The sequence below is a fragment of the Budorcas taxicolor genome, chromosome 19 (assembly GCF_023091745.1).
Source record: "Budorcas taxicolor isolate Tak-1 chromosome 19, Takin1.1, whole genome shotgun sequence".
NCBI lineage: Eukaryota > Metazoa > Chordata > Mammalia > Artiodactyla > Bovidae > Budorcas > Budorcas taxicolor.
Window position 1 is genome coordinate 39,599,323 of NC_068928.1, and position 20,356 is coordinate 39,619,678.

General features: G+C 36.1%; 1 protein-coding gene across 2 annotated transcripts in view; it reads left to right on the forward strand.

The window, feature by feature from the left end:
• Positions 1-20,356, forward strand: part of CDK12 (cyclin dependent kinase 12) — a 40,129-nt gene that overhangs the window by 12,965 nt on the left and 6,808 nt on the right. For both annotated transcript variants that reach the window (XM_052657254.1, XM_052657255.1), the window contains exons 3-12: positions 312-488; positions 1,389-1,528; positions 2,074-2,244; positions 5,315-5,504; positions 11,084-11,140; positions 11,518-11,619; positions 16,985-17,062; positions 18,118-18,234; positions 18,607-18,738; positions 20,102-20,313. In XM_052657254.1, coding sequence (XP_052513214.1) covers positions 312-488; positions 1,389-1,528; positions 2,074-2,244; positions 5,315-5,504; positions 11,084-11,140; positions 11,518-11,619; positions 16,985-17,062; positions 18,118-18,234; positions 18,607-18,738; positions 20,102-20,313 — 1,376 coding nt within the window. The remainder of the gene's footprint in view (positions 1-311; positions 489-1,388; positions 1,529-2,073; positions 2,245-5,314; positions 5,505-11,083; positions 11,141-11,517; positions 11,620-16,984; positions 17,063-18,117; positions 18,235-18,606; positions 18,739-20,101; positions 20,314-20,356) is intronic.

The following is a 20,356-nucleotide window of genomic DNA, read 5'->3' on the forward strand; positions in this document are numbered from 1 at the left end:
TGTATTTTATTTCATCTCAATAAAAATCCAGATAGCTTCTTCGGGAGGACATTAAAAAGTTTATTAAAGTTTCTACAGATAATATCCCAGTTCTGTTTTTTTTTTAATATACTATAGATTTCTTTTTGCAAAATCCAAGTCTCTTTAACTGTGACTAAACTCCATTTCTTTATGTTATATTATAGGGGCTTTCCCTTTAAAAGTAAAATCTTTGTAATCTTTTACTAACCAGACATTACAATCTTTGAGTTTTATTTGCACATTCTTTAAGTAATTGTGATCTTTTTCTTTTTTTCCTCTCTGTTGTTTAGTCCGAAAGAAACTCTACCTTCAAAACCTGTGAAGAAAGAGAAAGAACAAAGACCACGTCACCTACTCACAGACCTCCCTCTCCCTCCAGAGCTCCCTGGTGGGGATCCATCTCCCCCAGACTCTCCAGAACCAAAGGCAATCACACCACCTCAGCAACCATACAAAAAGAGACCAAAGTGAGTTTTGGGCTGGATCCATCCCTACCTTTGGACCACAACCTACACCATTAGGATCATAGAGGATTGGGCCTAATGTAGCTCTTTTTATTTTCACAGATAAAATTCTTTCATCTACATCCCCAGATACCTTGTCATGTTTTTTAGAAAAGTAATAATTTCCCAAGTTCAAGTTTACCATGAACATTGATCCCACAGTATCTTTTGAGTTCATACTACTTAGAGTATTAAAGAAGAAAAAAATCGTTTTATTCAGAGGATGTCAACCATGTACATATTAATGAGGAATTAATAGATGCGGGGTTTTTTCCCCCTGAACTACATGAGTTGCCATGTCATAATGTAGTAGAATCTGAGTTTGATCTTCTGATTGTTAGCCGCCTTCTCTTAGTAAGAAAAACGGTTGCCATTTATTGAGCATATATTATTGCCAAAGTTTTAAATTTTACTTTTATAGTAACCCTATGATGTATGGATTATTTTCCCATTCTATAGTTGAGGAAGCCAGTAAGAAGTTAGAAAGTAAGCAGCAATGCTATTACTTGATCCTATGTCTCCCTGAGGCAAAAAAAAAGGAAAAATCTTTGCCACTGTGAGAGACTGTGTACTATTTATTTTATATTATTTGATTCCTGCCTTTTTAATAAAGAAACTGATAAAAGACCCAGGAATCAGAGAAATCATCATAAAAGAATTGTTTTGTTCTTTTTGAATACACTTAGGGAATTCCTTGGCATGGTTAGTTAGTACTCCAAGCATCCACTGAAGGTCATGGGTTTGATCCCTGGTTGGGAAACAAGATTCCACAAGCTGTGTGATGCAGGAAAAAAAGAAAAAAAACACTTAAATTTTTAGAGCAACTTTTTTGGTTGTTTTATTTTTTTGTTTTGCCTTTTTTAGAATTTGTTGTCCACGTTACGGAGAAAGAAGACAAACAGAAAGTGACTGGGGGAAACGCTGTGTGGACAAGTTTGACATTATTGGGATTATTGGAGAGGGAACTTATGGCCAGGTATATAAAGCCAAGGACAAAGACACAGGTAAATAATGCCAAAAGATTCTAGATGTCAGAAGGTTAAAAATTTAGTGGTACTGCTGCTTTAAGTGGATTTAGCAAAAGTAAACTTTGAGTTCTAATTTGGTCTCCAAAAGTTACAAATAGACCAGAATTTTCCAAAAGCATAATATGATTATTACCCTCTAAAAACCTTCCTTCTGGTTGTCCATTGAAAATGTTTTGGGAGATTTAAGAAAAGGTAAAAATAAAATTTGTAAGTTGCTCTTTGTTTGGTAAGGAGTTAGTCCTTGAAAATAAAATGAAGTAGTTGAATTTTTGGTATATTTTAATAATCCAAAATTTTTAGGCCTAATTGAATATTGAATTAAAATTTTAAAGTCATTTAAAAATCAAAGATAAGAAAGGGAAGCTGGGGATTTAAAAAAAAAACAATATAAAATATCTTGCATGTAGCATTAAAGTAGGCATTGTGTTTATCAGAGCAAGAGCATATATTGGTTTGGTTGATTGATGATGGTGGCCAGAAAATGCTAATTATGATAAAACTGTTTGAATTTGCTGTAACAGGAGAGCTAGTAGCCCTGAAGAAGGTGAGACTGGACAATGAAAAAGAGGGCTTCCCAATCACAGCCATTCGTGAGATCAAAATCCTTCGTCAGCTGATCCACCGAAGTGTTGTTAACATGAAGGAAATTGTCACAGATAAGCAGGATGCACTGGATTTCAAGAAGGACAAAGGTACTAGCAAAGAATCATGTTTCTGTATGGTAGATTGGTACATTTTATTTCCCTTTCTTAGCTTGTTTGCACGTTTGTGTTTTTTAACAGGTTGTACTAAACAAATCCAGCTTCTTCAATTCATATCAAAATTAAGATGTTAATACATTGCTCTTATGCTGAACAGTGCATATTTTATAAAATGTCCGTCCATCCTCATCAGTGTACTCTTACACTTTGAAATGATTGTTCATCATTACAATTAGAGTCCTGTAACACCTAATAAGGCGAGCACATAAAAAAATGTAAGATTTTCCTCCAAGCAACATTTTGAAGTGTTCTTTTTGTTTTGTTTTGTTTCTCACAAATTATAATAATAGTAATGAAAGTTAAAACCCAGATTAGACAGTTATTCTCAATTTTTCATCCTTCCTTCATTTATGCTGTGCTTAGTCACTCAATCATGTCCAACTCTTTGCGACCCCATGGACTGTATCCCGCTAGGCTCCTCTGTCCATGGGATTCTCCAGGCAAGAATACTGGAGTGGGTTGCCATGCCCTCCTCCAGGGGATCTTCCCAGTCTAGGGTTTAAATCCAGGTCTCCCACATTGCAGGCAGATTCTTTACCATCTGAAGCCACCAGGGAAGCCCAGGAATACTGGAGTAGGTAGCCTAGCCCTTCTCCAGGGGATCTTCCCGACCCAGAACCGGGGTCTCTTGCATTGCAATCGGATTCTTTACTGGCTGAGCTACTGGGAAGCCCCCCTTCATTTATATGCATCCTTTTTTTTTTTTTAAACGTAGCTTTGTGCTCACAGTTTAAAAAGCAGGTATTTCTAAAACAACTTTCTTCAGGTCACATTGTGGTTTCCTGGATTTGTAACTTGTCTTTGGGCAGTAAAATTGTTGTAGTCTATCTATGACATCCAGCCAACTTCTGTTAAAATAAATCTGAAGGTTTAGAAATGGGCAGCTGTAAAGAGATGGCATATGTGAATATACCCTGGGATATTAAGAGAAAATATGATTTAAATACATAAAATTAGAAGGGTATTGGTTAAAGTTAAGTTGTACTGCTTTACAGAGCCTCAGAGATATTAGCATTAAGGGAGTAGTATCTCTTGAGTTTGGTAGAAGTAGTTTTAAAGAAAAGGAAATTCTGCTTGGGTAAATTTATGAAAGTTAGATTGGAATAGAATGAAGTATACTAGGTATATTTCTGGGTGTGTTTTTTAACCTTTTCTGATTATAAAAATAATATAGAGTAAAGATGCATAAGAAAATGTTAATTGGTTGCTTTTGGACAGGTGCTTGCTTTTATCCATATCATTCTGTACTGTATAAGTAATTTACTATATACTGTTCAAATTCTTTTTCTTAAAAAAAAAATCATAAAATAATTGAGGACTTCCTTGGGACTCCATGCTTTCACTGAAGTGGGCACAGGTTCAATCCATGGTCAGGGAAACTAACATGCTGTGCGGAATGGCCAAAAAATAAATTTCTTTTTAATTACAAAAAAATAAGTGAATGAATGGATGTGATGCATACCTATTGGGGAAGAAATGAAAATATAGATGAATAAGAAAAGGGAAATGGCAATCACTTCTCTCCTACTCCCTTCCAGTATACTACCATCCATAGAAGATCACTATATAGTATTAATATTTTGGCATATTTCTTTCTGGTACTTCATAGATATTGTATTTATTTTAATATAACTGAGATCAAGGTGTATTTAGTGTTTTATAACTTGTCATAAGTAATTTCCTGTATCATTAACATGTTTTAATGACTACACGTGAAGATAAATGAATCCAAATTTAATTTCACCAGTCCTTGTTGAGCAATTAGTTGTCAGTTAAAAAAGATATTATAATAGCACTGCATTGAGCATCTTTGCATAAATCTTTGCATTTTGATTTATTTCTTAATATAGTTTCCTAGAAATAGAATTATTTGGTGAAAGGAATTTTCATATTTAATTGTAGATTGCATAATAATTTATGTCCCACCAGTGAGTCCCATCTCACTTAATCCTCCATAATGTTGAATTTATCTTTTTAAAAAACTGTCATCTGAGGTGAAGTATGAGTGATACCATTATTTTGGATTGCATTTCAGTTTTTTCCCTTGTCTATGAATTTTGCTTATTTTTCTCTTTCTTGAGTTGTCCCTTTGTATCCTTTATCCACTCCTCTTTTGCAATTTTAGTTTTCTTTTTTTGTAGGAGGGCTTAACTAAAGCTAAGGTATACCTTTAATCCAGTGGTTGTTAACTTTTTGACAGTTGTGGACCTTTTAAAATAGCTCATGGATTCATTCTTCAGAAAAATTTAAAATGTTATATGCTATTTCAGAGTCCTTGAAGCCTCCCCTCTAGACTAAGAATCCATGCCTTTATGTTACTGAGAGAATTTTAGACTGGATAGAAGGTCCAGTGTTTCTTATGTTACAGAATTTGCCTCTATCATGCACCATGCTGAAAGTGTAAAGACAATGTGGATTTCAAATCTTTTACAATTCTCTTAGCCTTTTACCTACTTTTAAATGTAGGATGTTGAATTGGATGATTCATTTTTCTTTCAATTCTTAAATACTATAAATTTCATTAATAGTCTGCACCCCTGGCATATTATGTGAGTGCTGTTAGCACTTCTGTAAAGACTTCTACAAAAGTAGTCTCAGACAGTGTGTAACAAATGGGCATGGTTGTGTGTTACAAATAAAACTTTTATTTACAGCAGTAGACAGAAGGGATTTTCCCCAAGCAGTCTGTAATTTGCCAACTGATTTAGATCATAAAAGACTAGTTATACAACCTAACTGGGGGAGTTGTCCCCTTCAAGACGTAAGTAGTCCAAAGAGCACCAGACTGTAGGTCAGAAGATTAATTCAAATAGTAGTTTTGTTATTTATTATTAAAATGGGCAAGTTACTCAATTGCTGGAGTTTTAGTTTTTTCATATATAGAATTAAACATCTTTTTCTAGAGAGCTTATGGTCAACTCCAAAATTATATAAAAATTAAGGCATCGTTATTTCAGCATCCTTTTTCTCTTTTCTAAATTTTTTCTTTCATCCTATGTAGGAGCCTTTTACCTTGTATTTGAATATATGGACCATGACTTAATGGGACTTCTGGAATCTGGTTTGGTGCACTTTTCTGAGGACCATATCAAGTCATTCATGAAACAGCTAATGGAAGGATTGGATTACTGTCACAAAAAGAATTTCCTGCATCGGGATATTAAGTGTTCTAACATTTTGCTGAACAACAGGTAACATAGTAACCATATGAGGTTAAGCATTTTCTCCCTCTCTTCTGACACCCTTCTGCTGCTGTTGCTGTTGCTAAGTCGCTTCAGTCGTGTCCGACTCTGTGCGACCCCATAGACGGCAGCCCACCAGGCTCCCCCATCCCTGGGATTCTCTAGGCAAGAACACTGGAGTGGGTTGCCATTTCCTTCTCCTGTGCATGAAAGTGAAAAGTCAAAGTGAAGTCACTCAGTTGTGTCCGACTCTTAGCAACCCCATGGACTACAGCCTACCAGGTTCCTCCGTCCATGACACCCTTAGTTTCAGCTAATTAATTAAAGAGTTATAGATAGACCCAATAATGCAGTGTTTGTGTTTATGTACATCTGATGTCTGTACCTTAGGAACAACTTGTGATGGGATACTTTTATCAGCAGAGTCTCAGACTCAGTCTTGGTAAGGAGCTAAAGGAGATAGGATTATAAAGGTATTTTTTATTTTATTTGTAAAGGTTTTTTTAAATGCAAACATTTTAGAGAATCACTCACATCCTACAGGAATATTCAGAGAGCTTTTGCCATAGTTATTAATATTTTTGTGGTCCTAGGCAGATTCCCACACACATTGAGTTAAAGAAATTCTCCTTTGTTTCATTGAGAGAAACCTGCTCTTATAGCTGCTTTTGAGACTTTCTTAGTTATCAAATTTCAGAGTAAACGCAGATGTAGTTGGGGACTGACCTTTCTGCCAGCACTTCAGTTCAGTTCAGTTCAGTCGCTCAGTCATGTCCGACTCTTTGCAACCCCATGAATTGCAGCACGCCAGGCCTTCCTGTCTGTCACCAACTCCCAGAGTTCACCCAAACTCATGTCCATTGAGTCAGTGATGCCATCCCACCATCTCATCCTCTGTCGTCCCCTTCTCCACTGCCAGCACTTACTCCTGGGTTTTCATAGTATAGACGGACAGGAATTTGGTAAAGAACAGTGTTAATCCTTCAGAAGTTTTTATCATCTGCTTCCTTCCTCTTTGGCTATTTGCTTAAAGTGAATTGGTGGTATCCTTTGTTACTCACAGTAGCCTTGAGTAATAGCCCTACATATTGAGGAATAAAAAGCAAGTCTGGAACCATTGAAATAAGGCCAGTGTTGGTTCTGTAGGTAATTAGGCTGTTCATAACCATCTTTGTCTGATGCAAGGAGATCCAACCAGTCCATCCTAAAGGAGATCAGTCCTGGGTTTTCATTGGAAGGACTGATGTTGAAGCTGTAACTCCAGTACTTTGGCCACCTGATGCGAAGAGCTGACTCCTATGAAAAGACCGTGATGCTGGGAAAGATTGAGGGCAGGAGGAGAAGGGGACGACAGAGGATGAGATGGTTGGATGGCATCACCGACTCAATGGACATGAGTTTGGGTAAACTCTAGGAGTTGGTGATGGACCGGGAGGCCTGGTGTGCTGCAGTTCCTGGGGTCGCAAAGAGTCGGACACAACTGAGCGACTGAACTGAACTGAACTTGTCCGATGCACCCTTTGTATTAAATATTTCTGTTCAGCTCTGTTTAACAAACATTATCTATTAATAGATGGGAATATAGAATGACTATGACATGTTTCCTATCTTTGTGGAGTTGGGTGGCCAACTCTTCAGGGTTGCCCAGGACTGTCCTGGTTTTAGCACCTAAAGTCCCATGTTGGTTGGTCCCTGGAGAGTTGCATTTAGTAGGGAAGCTGAACAAATTGCTTATTTCTGTAAACATTTATTAAACTCCCCCCCACCCCCAGATTTGGGAGCATCTGGGAAGATGTGATTTCAAGGAATGAACAGGAATTTACCAGAAAGAATGACAACAGAGGGTTACATTTCTAGGCAAAAGAGATTGAATTTACAAATTCACATTTACAGATTCACAAAATTTACAAAAGCACATAAATGTGAAAATAACATAGCATGTTTGAAAAACTGAAAAAGGAGTCAGTATTGCTAGGGCAAGAAGAGTGAAACACATAATGGCGAGATGAAGCTGGACAGTTGCAAGAAGCCAATTTAAATTTTATTTATAAGAGACAGCCATTAAGAGGTGCTGGTTAATTTTTTGTTTTCAAATTATATAATTAATGCATTTCGTTAATTGTCCAAATTACTGTAAAATTATTTACACTTAAATACCTTTATGAGATAAAACGTGATGTTAAAAGATTCCTTTCTATCACTATATCTGTGACCCACCACAATTCTTATTAAAGCTGCACTTTAAAAACCAGCTATATATACAGTAATAATGCATCAAAACTTTAATGATGATGGTTATCATCTTTCGGTTTTCTGGACTATAGTTTTAATATACTTTGGTCTGTTCCTTTTGCTCTTCTGTTGAGGGATGTGTCAGGCCAGGAAATAATTGCAGTCCTGCTTGGTGTCCATTCTGGTGGGTCCAGCCCCTCTCTGTCCCTAACTTCCCAAGTTCAGGAAGCTGGTGAGCTTCTAGACTAAAGTGAATTTTCTTTTCAGTTTCCTAAGCAGGCTGCAGGAGTCTCATAGTCTAGTCTGATCCAACCAGCCTCTGCTCTTGCCCATTCAGTGTCTACACAGAGACTTTTGAGTGAGATGGCGTAGAGAGGAGTCCTCAGCTGGATGAAGAAGGGAAAACAGTTGATGAGAGAGGGAGGAGAGGGGGTTGGGCTTCGTGATGTTTATCTTAATTACACAACTATAAATGAAACCAAATTATTTTAGCTATAGGAGAGACCAATTAGTCTTCTGCTTTAGAAAAATCACTGAATGGTCACTATATAGGGTGTGGACTGGGGGCACATAGACTTATTAAAAACGTCATAAGAAATGGTCTGAACTTAAACTAACCAAGGCGTTGCTAGTAGAGGATGGACAGCATGGACTTGGTAGATCAGTAGACTTGAGAGAGTGAATGGTGGGGAATCAATCAGTGTACTCAAAGATTTCTCACTTGAGAAACTATCTAGATGGGCGGCACAGTGGTCACTATAGGGAATACAGGAAGAACAGGATGCGTGAGGTGAAAGGGGAAACCCCGTACTATAATATATTCAGGGTACTATAGTATATCCAGGGTAGTGATACCAAGTAGGCATATGATCACATGCGAGTTTCAAACTAGCAGTGTAGATTCAGGAGTTACCAAGCATAGAAAAGATATGAGAAGATGAAACCTGAGAAACTGGTCAGATAGATCAGAAGAAAATAAGGAAATATGAATGCAAAATTAGCAGGTTTAATGAATGAGTGGTTATAGATGATGTAAATAGGTTTTAGGACCCAAGAAGAGAATAAAAAAGGTGCGTGGTGAAAGTGTGGGGTAAGTGGGTGGGTAGCATAATTAGTGGGAAGGTGATTGTAGTTGTGACTTAAATTGTTTTTGTTAATTTTTTATGAAGGATGCAGAGCTTTGAGCATGTTTAAATGCTAAGGAAAATGAAAGTCAATAAAGAGGGGAAAGTTGATGATTCAGGAAAGAACCAAAGTAATTTAAAGGATTAAGATTTTAGAGGAGATGGCATCAAAGCCAGAGGTGGTAGTATGGATTATCCTTGAACAGGAAAAGAGATTGACATATTTTTTCTGTAATTGAAGGAAAAGGAGAAAGCAAGGTTAGAGGTGTAAATAAGTATAGGTAAAACAATGTTAAATAGCTCCCACCTAACAGATGACATGTTTCCAGTGAAGAAGGTTATCTACTGAGAGTAAGAGGGTGTGGGGATGGATTAGGAAATAAACTAGGTTCTGGTAATATTTAGGTCTAGCCTAATTTTCCATAGCCATATATCTATTGCTTTTTTTAAAATATATTTTATCATTTCCACCATCTTTTTAAAGTTTTTATTTATTTAAATTTAATTAATTGTTGATTTTATTCATTTATTTAGCTGTACTGGGTCTTTGTTGCTACACCTGGACTTTCTCTAGTTGCACTGTGCAGTGGCTACTGTCTAGCTGCGCTGTGCAGGCTTCTCACTGTGGTGGCTTCTCTGGTTGCGGAGTGTGGGCTTAGTAGTTGTGGTGCACAGGCTTAGTTGCTCTGCTGCAAATGGAATCATCCCAGAGCAAGTATTAAACCCGTGTTCCCTGCATTGGCAGGCTGATTCTTAAACCACTGGATCACCGAGAAAGTGCCTCTATTGCCATTTTAACTTTTAAGTCGTACCATAGTAGAACTTCCCTTGAGTCTTGGGGTCAAAGTAAGGATGCCAAGGAATTTGAGGAACCCTTTTTGTCTCAATATAGGACTCAAGACAGCTATTTCTTTCCTTTTTGCTTTTCTCAAAAATTGCTTATAAGTTGAACTTAAAATGTGATGAGGTATGGGGCAAGTGGGTAAGGTGCCCATAATCTTTACTAGGAATGTTGAGTTGATTTAATGTAAAATTTTGTTGGTAGTAGTTACCTGGCTTTAATATTTTGTCCTATTGCTCAGATTTTGAGGAGCACCTCATAGAATAGCCTTTTCCCCCCTCTTCTATCTCATCTTTCTGCTAGATCTGAGCTATCAAACACCTGAGATATCCCCAGTTCTTTAAAAAAAGTCAGCTGGCTTTTCATTCCCCAAGAGGTAACACAAACTGCACACAAAAATTGAGATAGGTATGATTAATCCAATAGTTAATTATAGTTTAAATAGTTTCCCAGAATTTTGTGTTGCATTTTATTAAAATGTTACTTGATTCAATGTCAAAGGAAGGATATTTAGCAGAGTGAAACATGGATGTGGTCTCTTTAACATTAACATTATATAACAATTAACATTTTGCTGTAGTTGCTCCCTTTTCTGCCTTACTTATTTTAAAGTAAATTACATCAGGATGTTTGACTCTAAATCTCTGACAAAATTATTATATATTATTTTCTAACAGTCCATATTTTATATTTTTTCAGTTATGTCAAAAATATCTTTTGTAGGGATTTCCTGGAAGTCCAGTGGTTAGGACTTGGCACTTTTGCTGTTGTTGCCCAGATTCAATCCCTGGTCGGGGAACTAAGATCCAGCAAGCCCCATGGCGTGGCCAGAATAAAAAAACAGTCTTTTGTGGAGCTAATTTGTTCAAACCAGAATCAGTCAGGGATTATGAATTGGATTTAGTTGTTAGGCCTCTTAAATCTCCCTTAATCTGAAATAGCCCATTCAATTTTTTCCCAACCGTAAGTATTTAATCTAGCAGGTTCTAGTCACTTTTGTTTGCCAAGAAATAAAAGAAATATTTAGTTAAGGAATCAAATCCAAAAACATAATAGTAGTCTTAAAAAAAACTCCCTTAGGCTTTGCGGAGTGGTGTGGTCAAAGAAACTTAATCTGGGAGAGTTACCATTAAGAGCAGAACTAAAAGGTTAAAATTCATTTTTGTAATTCCTTTAACTCCTAAATTAGCACTTAACTTTTCTATTTTTGGTCTCATCTTGTTGCATGTGGGATCTTAGTTCCCCGATCAGGAATTGAACCTGTGCCCCCTGAAGCAGAAACTCTGAGTCTTAACTGCTGGACTGTCAGGGAAGTTCCAGCACTTGACTTTTTAAGTGTAATTTGGAAGCTCCTGTTGTTACTTATGAAAATAATTATTTTTGTTTTACAGTGGTCAGATCAAACTAGCAGATTTTGGACTTGCTCGGCTCTATAATTCTGAAGAGAGGTGAGTCATTCATCAAAATTACATATGGGAAATAGGAAAAAGCCCTTTTTATTCTTGGATATGCTAGTATTCTGTAAATTGCAGTAACTGAAGAGTTCCATAATTTTCTAAATGTGTTACCACCTAGATTTCAGACACTTAATTCTTTCTGAATTCTTGAACCTGCTTTAGACTGAAATAAATCAACCCAAATTGGAATGGAAGTTATTTCTTCATCACCTTCTGTCCAGTTTACTTTTGAACTGTTGGGTTGCTATGGAGCTGTTTTGATGATCCCATCTCCAATTGACAGCTGTTTTAATTTGCATTTAATTATATAAGTATTTTTCATCAGAAACCATTATAAATTTAGGTCATGGTTGTATTTTACTTTTCAGCCGTCCTTATACAAACAAAGTTATTACTCTGTGGTACCGACCTCCAGAACTTCTGCTGGGAGAGGAGCGTTATACACCAGCGATAGATGTTTGGAGCTGTGGGTAAGATTCCTTTCATCTTTTTTTTGTTTGTAACTCACATACTGATGAACTTGTATCATGTTTTATCTCTCCATTTGTTTTTTTTGCAGCTCTTCTTTAAGTTCAGAAGGATAGGGATCAACTTTTAGCCAGAGTTCAAAGAAATCTGTGAAATATTTCTTAATATCAGACACATAGTTTCAAATAAGATTCATAGACTGCAATTGATATCTCATCTTTTAATTATAGATTCCCCCTCCATCTCTCTTAGGTCCCCCCTCCTTATAATTTTTTTTTTTTTTAGAAGAAATTGGTTTACTTGTCCTATAGAGTTTCTCACCATCTAGACTTTGCTGATTATTGCATCTTCATGGTGATTTTTTTTGCATAGTTCTCTATTTTTATTTCCTATAAATTGTAGGTGAGTGCAGGTCTGATTCCCAATACCCACTGACCCTGAAACTATTTTACAGGTGGTTTTATATACTTCTGACAGATCACATAGTTACTTGTATATCCTAGTTGGGGGTAGAAAGCAGTGGGAGCCTCTTGTCCAGAGTACAGGCAATAACTGGGTGCATTATCTGTAGAAAATTTAAAAACAATTTTTAAAAATTCATTGCAAGTTAGTCAACTTTTATTATCCTCTTACACAGGCAGTTCTAAACAATGTCTAATAAAATATTCATCCCTATTGGAGTGGAGCTACATGTACACACACCACTTTATGTAATAATATATAATTGTCTCGTTTGGAAGTGTTGTTAGCTATTAGTGGTCTGCATCCATCAATTCATTTGGGATTTTTGTGGTATGATATTCTAATCATTTCATTCTTTCTTGGAATAAAGAAAGGTTATCTATTTGGCTAACCTTGGGTACAAATGATATTGAAAAGGCTTAATTAGGAAGTTACCTGGCAGTCCAGTGGTTAAGACTCCACATTTTCACTGGTGAGAGCATGGGTTCAGCCCCTAGTCGGGGAGCTGAAATTCCACAAGCCACCTGGGTGGGGCCAAAACAAAAGTTTTTTAAAGGGTTTTATTAACGGTTTAAATCTTTCATTTTATTTACTAGTTTTCAAAATAATAAGGTAGCTTACTGTTATCCTCCAAAGATGACCAAAGAAGAGGTTGTTTGGGGTTTGGTTTTTAGTGTCATTATGAACTCATGGATTTAAACATATTTGACATGTTTTAATTCATTAGAGTTATCATCCTTATTCCTCTTCAAACTGTCTAGACTTCGATCATTGGGAGTTTATTCAGGTTAATTCTTGGGACCTTTTGACTCAACCATAGTGGAATTGATAGCCTCTATTGTTTTCTGGTTCTAGTCTCATCTAGTTCATTTCCTGCCACAGACCTGGAATCGGCCATTTCTCTTAAGGTGTCCTTTTAGTAGAAAATTATATTTAGAGACCACAGTTTGTATGTTAGGGGCATAGACATTTTAAATGGGTCATGTTAGTTAATTGTTTCTTAAGCTGTATTATTTATGCACACTGACCTTGACCTCCATACTTTAGGATTCTGACACATATACTAAACAGGGAGCATATCACTTTTTTCCATCCTTTCTCTCCTCTATTAATGTCATTCGTTCAAAGGAGAACTACGGGGCTTTTATTTCAAAATTGAAAAGGGTGATGGAGAAAGAGCTTAATTTCTGTAGTAGCCTACCCAACTCAAATGAAGCTTTAGTTAAATTTTACTGACTCAAGCTGGGTGTGTTTGTGTTCTGGACTATTTGCTTTAACAGTATTAGCTTTTAAATTGTCACAGCTAGGCTGTAAAGTTAACGCCCCATTAAGATGCACAGGGAAAGTTCATAGCTCTGTTGGTATTATTTCTGTGCAATCTACCACCTCAATGCAGTAGCCAAGTGTTGATTACATAACAATGTCTTCCTCACTGAAGGACTAGAAACTGAAAACACAAAAACGCAGTTGCAAATTAAAATTGTAGAAAATTATGCTTTCTTTAAAAGCTCAGTGACTCATTGAACTGAGATTTTGCTTGACTTTTGATGTGCACTTAATACTTTGTTGATTGTGGTAGTCTCTCTGAAGATGTTTTTGTGGGATGTTCTTGGCAGAATTAATCGATGGAGCAGAGCAGTTCAGGGTGAAAATCAAGGGAGAAACCACACAGACTAGTACAACACATTGTACCTAGAGTCTGTAAACTCAGCAGGGTTGTTCTTTCTGTGTTTTATTTTACCTGTTGTGATAACACTGTATTTGGAATTTGATTTGGCAGTTAATATTAGAAACAAATTTTGCTTATGCTTTTTTTTCTCTGGATAAGGTTTGAGAGACTATTGGAAGTAAGAATTTGAGGTTAACAAATGCTAAAAGAAAGTTGCTGAAAACTTTAAAAGCTACATTTTTTTGCTTTCTCAAATTTTGTCAAGCTAAAGAATTTCAAAGTTAAACTGTATTATAGTCATCCCTCCGTGCCCACAGCAGGGTTGGTTCTAGGACCCCCTGCACGCAAAATCCTGGGGATGCTCAAGTGTGTTATATTAAATAGTGTAGTGTTTACAAGATGCTCAAGTGTGTTATATTAAATGGTATAGTGTTTACATATAGCCTACACACAGCCTCCCACATATCCTCCACTGTATTTTCAATAATCTCTGATTGCTTATAATACCTAAACACTGTAAATGCTCCAGTAGTTGCCAGCGTGGCAAATTTAAGTTTTGATTTTTTGAAACTTTCTGGAATTTATTTTCTGAATATTTTCAGTTCATGGTTGGTTTAATCTGTGGATATGGTACCTACAGATATGGAGGGCTGACTGTAAACACTGGTTTCAGAAGTATTTGTAAATAAATCTCATTTCAGAACACAGGCCAGAAAAGAGATTTGTTGTCCTTTTTTTTTTTCTTTCTTTCCTCACATTTTGAAAAAAATATTTCAGGTATAAAAAAGTATATAGAGTATTGATGTAATTTTTTTCATGTTTTAAATTTATTTTGAAATAATTAGAAAAGATACTAGGATAGTACAAAGAATGTTAGTATAGTCTTTATTCAGATTTACTATTTTTTTTAACCTTTCAATTGAGATTTATAATAAACTGCATATATTTAACGTGTATAATTTAAGTTTTGACATTGGTAAAACCATCACCACAACCAAAGTAATGTGCTGCAAAATTATCCATGTGTTCCTTTGTAGTCCCTCTTTACTGTCCACGTCATCCCATTCCCCACACCCACTCTTCTGCTCACTCTTTAGATTGATTTATATTTCTGGAATTTTGTGGTAAACAGAAGCATAATGTACATGTTCTTTTTTCACATTGGCAGCTTTTACTCAACATAATTATTTTAAGATTATTTATGTTAGTTTTACTGATTTTTAACTTGCCACATTTCCTTCTTTAAATAATTTTATTTATTTATTTTTGGCTATGCTGGGACTTCTTGGTGCATGGGCTTTTCTCTAGTTGTGACTAGCGGGGGCTAGTCTCTAGTTGCAGTGCTCAGGCTTCTCATTGTGGTGGTTTCTAATGGGCTTCAGTACTTGTGGCTCCCAGACTCTAGAGCACAGTGTCAGTGATTGTGGTGCAAAGGCTTAGCTGCTCTGCAGCATGTGGGATCCTCTCAGATCAGAAATTGAACCTGTGACTCCTGCATTGATCAGCAGGCAGATTTTTTTGCCACTGAGCCACCAGGGAAGCCCTACATTTCTTTTATATTCATATATTTTATACCTATATATGTGTGTGTGTTGTATGTATATATAATATATATATGTACTTATATGTAATATAACATACAGTATATTCATAGAATAAAATGTATGTTTGTATATGTGTACTATATATATATCTTTTTTCCAGAACCATTTGAAAGTAATTTTATATGGTAGTGGTGGTGGTGTAGTTGCTAAATCATGTCTAACTCTTGTGATCCCACAGACTGTAGCCCGCCAGGCTCCTCTGTCCATGGTATTTCCCAGGGAAGAACACTGGAATGGGTTGCCGTTTCCTTCTCCAGTAGTTCTGTATATTCACACACTAATTTTGTCAGTACGCTCATAATATCCTGGCAACGATACCTCATGTAATAGAGGATCCAGTTTAGTAGCACGTATTACATTTAGTTTTCATTCTTAATCTGGAACAGTTACTTGGCTTTTTTTCGGTTTTGATTTTGGCTGAAATTTAAGTTTTGTTAATTTAAAATATTAGTTGCAGGTATACAACATAATGATTCAGAATTTTTGTAGATTATATTCCATTTCAAGTTACTGTAAAATATTGACTGTATTCCTGTCCTTGTAGCTTATTTATTTTATACATAGTCTCCTACCCCTAGATTGCTCTTTTCCAGTTTCTTCTCCCCACTGGTAATCATTAGTTTATTCCCTATATCTGTGAGTTTGTTCCTTCTTTGTTACATTCTTTCATTCGTTTTATTTTTTAGATTATACATATAAATGGTAATATACTGTATTTGTCTGAATTATTTCACTTAAGCATAATACCCTCTAGGTCCATCCATGTTGCAGATGGCAGAATTTCATTCTTTCATATTTCAGAAGTGTTCTTTTTACGGTATTACATTTGTACTCACATGAACCCTGCTGACCTTTTTCTGGCGATGTTACTTTGGTCACTTAGCTAAGGTGTTGTTCTCTTTACTACTAAATAGTTACTAGCTTTCCTTTTATAATTAATAAATAATTTATCGAGAGATACTTGGAGACTGTGTAAATATGTCAATATAGTTTTGAAAGGCCTTTTCAAAATGGTGAAAGAATTTAAGCATATTTGAAAGTCCTGTTGAAACTGATTCTAACTGATGACAATGAACTTTACAAATATAATGTCAAGAGGGCTGTATATAGTGCCCATTCTGCAGAGCAGATGAAGAAAAAGGCTAATATTATTCTTATTGGAATTGCTCAGCATCTTTGTAAAATTGAAGTGAGGAGTTTTTTAGTGTTTAGCTATTTCCTTAAATTTACAGTGGAATTGGTAGAAAAGGACTCTTGACTCCTTTTTTCTTTATTTTTTTACCACACTATGTGACACATAGGATCTTAGTTCCCCCACCAGGGATTAAGCACATGCCCCCTACATTGGAAGCACAGTCTTAACCACTGGACTACCAGGAAAGTCCCTTGACTTCTTGTTTCTACTTATAGACTGTCTTTTATAGGTGGCAAAAATTTGATCTACCAGCAAATCTTAATCTTTAATATTATTTTCACCATAAGAATTATTTTCTTTTGTGAAAGTCAGGCCCTTAGTTTTGGGCTTTTTTAGTATATTAGATGCAACCTGATACACTATAAAAGTTTATTGAAATACACTTTAAATAAGCTCCAGGGATTTCTCTTCTGACCTCTCAATTTTATTCTTTCTAGATGCATTCTTGGGGAACTATTCACAAAGAAGCCTATTTTTCAAGCCAATCTGGAACTGGCTCAGCTAGAACTCATCAGGTATAGCTGTGTATGTGCTCTGCGTGCCCAAGGTTGATCAGTAATCTCATCCTCTAATTTCTAATACTTTTCATTCATTCTACTAAATGATTTTATGCTCCTTATGTCCAAGTAAGTTTCTCTTCAGTCAGGTTTACCATATATTTTGTCATGGGCTGTATACAAAAAGTGTGTATGTATATGTATATGTGTGTATATATATATATATACACACACACACATATACATACATATATATACATATATATATAAGTAAGTGTATTTCAGTTACTTAATTTGCATAGTGTTTATTAGTTCTTCATGTAAAAGCATGCTGTTTTCAGAGTAGTTGTTTATTCTTATTTAGGTTAGATTAAGATCAACTTTATTCAGCAAACATTCATTGAGCCTATTCTCTAACAAATTCCTATCACTGTTTAACTTTAGGATTCAGAAATAGGTCCCTGCCTTCAAAGAACTCAGAGTTTAGTAAGTGATGCATCATGTAAACAGATAGTTATAAAAAAGAGCCTTTAATAGAGGGTTTGAGTAAGGTCTGGGATTGGGATGGAATTTGAATTTTGTTTTTTGTTTTGTTTTGCAATAAGATTAAAGAGAAGAATATGACAAGCTAATATACACTTTTTTTAAAAGGTAGTGTATAACCCATTATGTGTTACGCAGTAAACTCAGTTTTCCATCAGAATTCCAGTCTTAAGCTCTCCTCTGCTAGTTCAACAAGGATGTTATAGGACCAGTTCAGCTCTTTGAAATTAATGCTAACTGAACAGAACAAAACTGGTAATGAAAATCTATGTGGGACATTAAGAACGTGTTTTACAAAGCAAATATGTGAATCGTTTTAGACTATTGTGCCAGTATTTTCTCATTACTGTTTTTTAACCAACTCCTCTGTCCTTAAAGCAGTGAGGTCAGGTTTTACCTCTCTGCATGCCTTTTAGTTTAATAAGCCAAAAGCCCCCATACCTGAGCAGGTAATCATTTCTGCTTCTAGAATTCCTAAAATTTATAATGCTCACTCACTTCCTTGTTCTTGCTTTTTGCTTTGTTTTCAGTCGACTCTGTGGTAGCCCTTGTCCAGCTGTGTGGCCTGATGTTATCAAGCTGCCCTACTTCAATACAATGAAACCGAAGAAGCAATATAGAAGGCGCCTACGAGAAGAATTCTCTTTGTGAGTTTGACAAATATGTACATCTATTTGTTTATGTGTTTGGCTGTTGTTTGGACTTAGCTTTTTCCTGTCCTGGGGAATTAGTGCTATCCCAGTTTATTATGCCAACACACTGTAGGAAAACATTTTATTTTTGAGCATTATGAGTTTCATCATAGTCTTGCATTCAAGGCTTCATGTTTTCTACCTGTGGTACTATTGCATTTCTTGAATCCTGTGTGGAAGCAAATCTGCTTTCTTGTTTAGCCAGGTTCCGACTCCCTTCCCATGGTTTTTACATGGAGTTGGAAATTCAGAGACCTTTGGCATAAAGTTACAGGCTTAAGAACTGGAGTCATTGTGAACTTGTTCTTTTGCTCTTCCTTTCCACAGCATTCCTTCAGCAGCACTTGATTTACTCGACCACATGCTGACGTTAGATCCTAGCAAACGTTGTACAGCTGAACAGACTCTACAGAGTGATTTCCTTAAAGATGTTGAGCTCAGCAAAATGGATCCTCCAGAGTAAGTGCTGGTGGCCTTGTAGTGACTCTAAGCCTGAGAAACTAAAAATAATAGATTTTTTAAAAAAGAAGCTGCAGTGGCCAACCAAATAGAGAGGTTTTTAAACATTTCATCTTTTTTAATTCCTTATATCTGCAATGATCATGTTACCCCATATGTGCAAGAACAGTCCTAATTTTATGTATTTATTTTTTAAAATATTTATTTGTTTGGCTGCACCAGGTCTTAGTTGTGGCATGTGGGATCTTTAGTTGTGGCATGAGAACTCCTGGTTGTGGCATGTGAGATCTAGTTTTCTGACCAGGGATCGAACCAGTAGTTTATCTATCAGGCCATATGTCCTGAATTTTTATATAGAAAACATGGTCTCTGAATGTGTCTTTCTTCTATCAGAATTTTATTAATTTTCTCTATTGTATGGGATCCTCAGAGGTTCTACACTCCCCATCTCACATTCTGATAAAAACCTTTGGACTTTCACTGACAGCATTATAACTTTCACATCCGAGTTTACGGGCATTTCTTTCTTATAGGAATACTGTATCTTAAATGTATGAGATGTTAGTATATGAACAGGTAATAACTACAAATCTGATAATCCAAAGAAATATCTTAATTGATTTATTGTGTTTGAATTTTGAGGCATTGAATGTGGCTGAAGTATGTAAGCTTTTTAGCAAAAATTGGAAATTTTGGCTGTGGTAATCTGTGTTGTGGTAAGATTTAACTTACTGGAATTTATTGAGTATTGGAAAGTCCAGAAATGTATTAAACCTCACAAATGAAAATATTCGGTCATGGAAATTCAGTGGGCAGAAAGAAAAAAGAACCAGTTTTTTGGTCTTTAGAGACCAAGTAACACATAAACTGATTTTACACAGAGATGGTTTAATTACAATGTGCTCATGTGGTTCCAAGATTTAAATTACTACCTTGCCTGGGCTTTTTGTAAATATTAAGAAGGCAGTCACCTTTGTTCTGTTTATTCCCTATTAAAATTTGACCAAGAAAAAAAAGTCTCCTTAATTTTTGTTATGCTAAGCACAAACAGTTATAAAACTTAACCATTTGACTGGAATATGGACATTTTTATAGCGCAGGTGTGTCTCTGTTATTAGCAAGATCTTCATTTCTCACTGTAGAAAGAAATCCTTTGGGCATTTGGATCTTTAGTTCTTCAGACTACCATATGCCGTGATTCTATTTACGCTGCTGCTGTTTACTAACTTTTCTGGTTATTTTAATATTTTCTTTATCCTTTCCATTTCCCCTTGCTCTTTGCCTTCCCATTTTAATCTCTTGTTCCTCCATTCACTCAGTAGTGCACATTCCCACACACATTTCCCCTTTTGTCTTTTTCCAGCCTCCCCCACTGGCAGGATTGCCATGAATTATGGAGTAAGAAACGGCGACGGCAGCGACAAAGTGGTGTTTTGGTAGAAGAGCCACCTCCACCCAAAGCCTCTCGAAAAGAAACTATCTCAGGGACAAGTGCTGAGCCTGTAAAGAACAGCAGCCCAGCACCACCTCAGCCTGCTCCTGGCAAGGTGGAACCTGGGGCTGGGGATGCAATAGGTCAGTGCTGGGAAGGAGCCTTTGTGCTTTTATTAAGCACTTG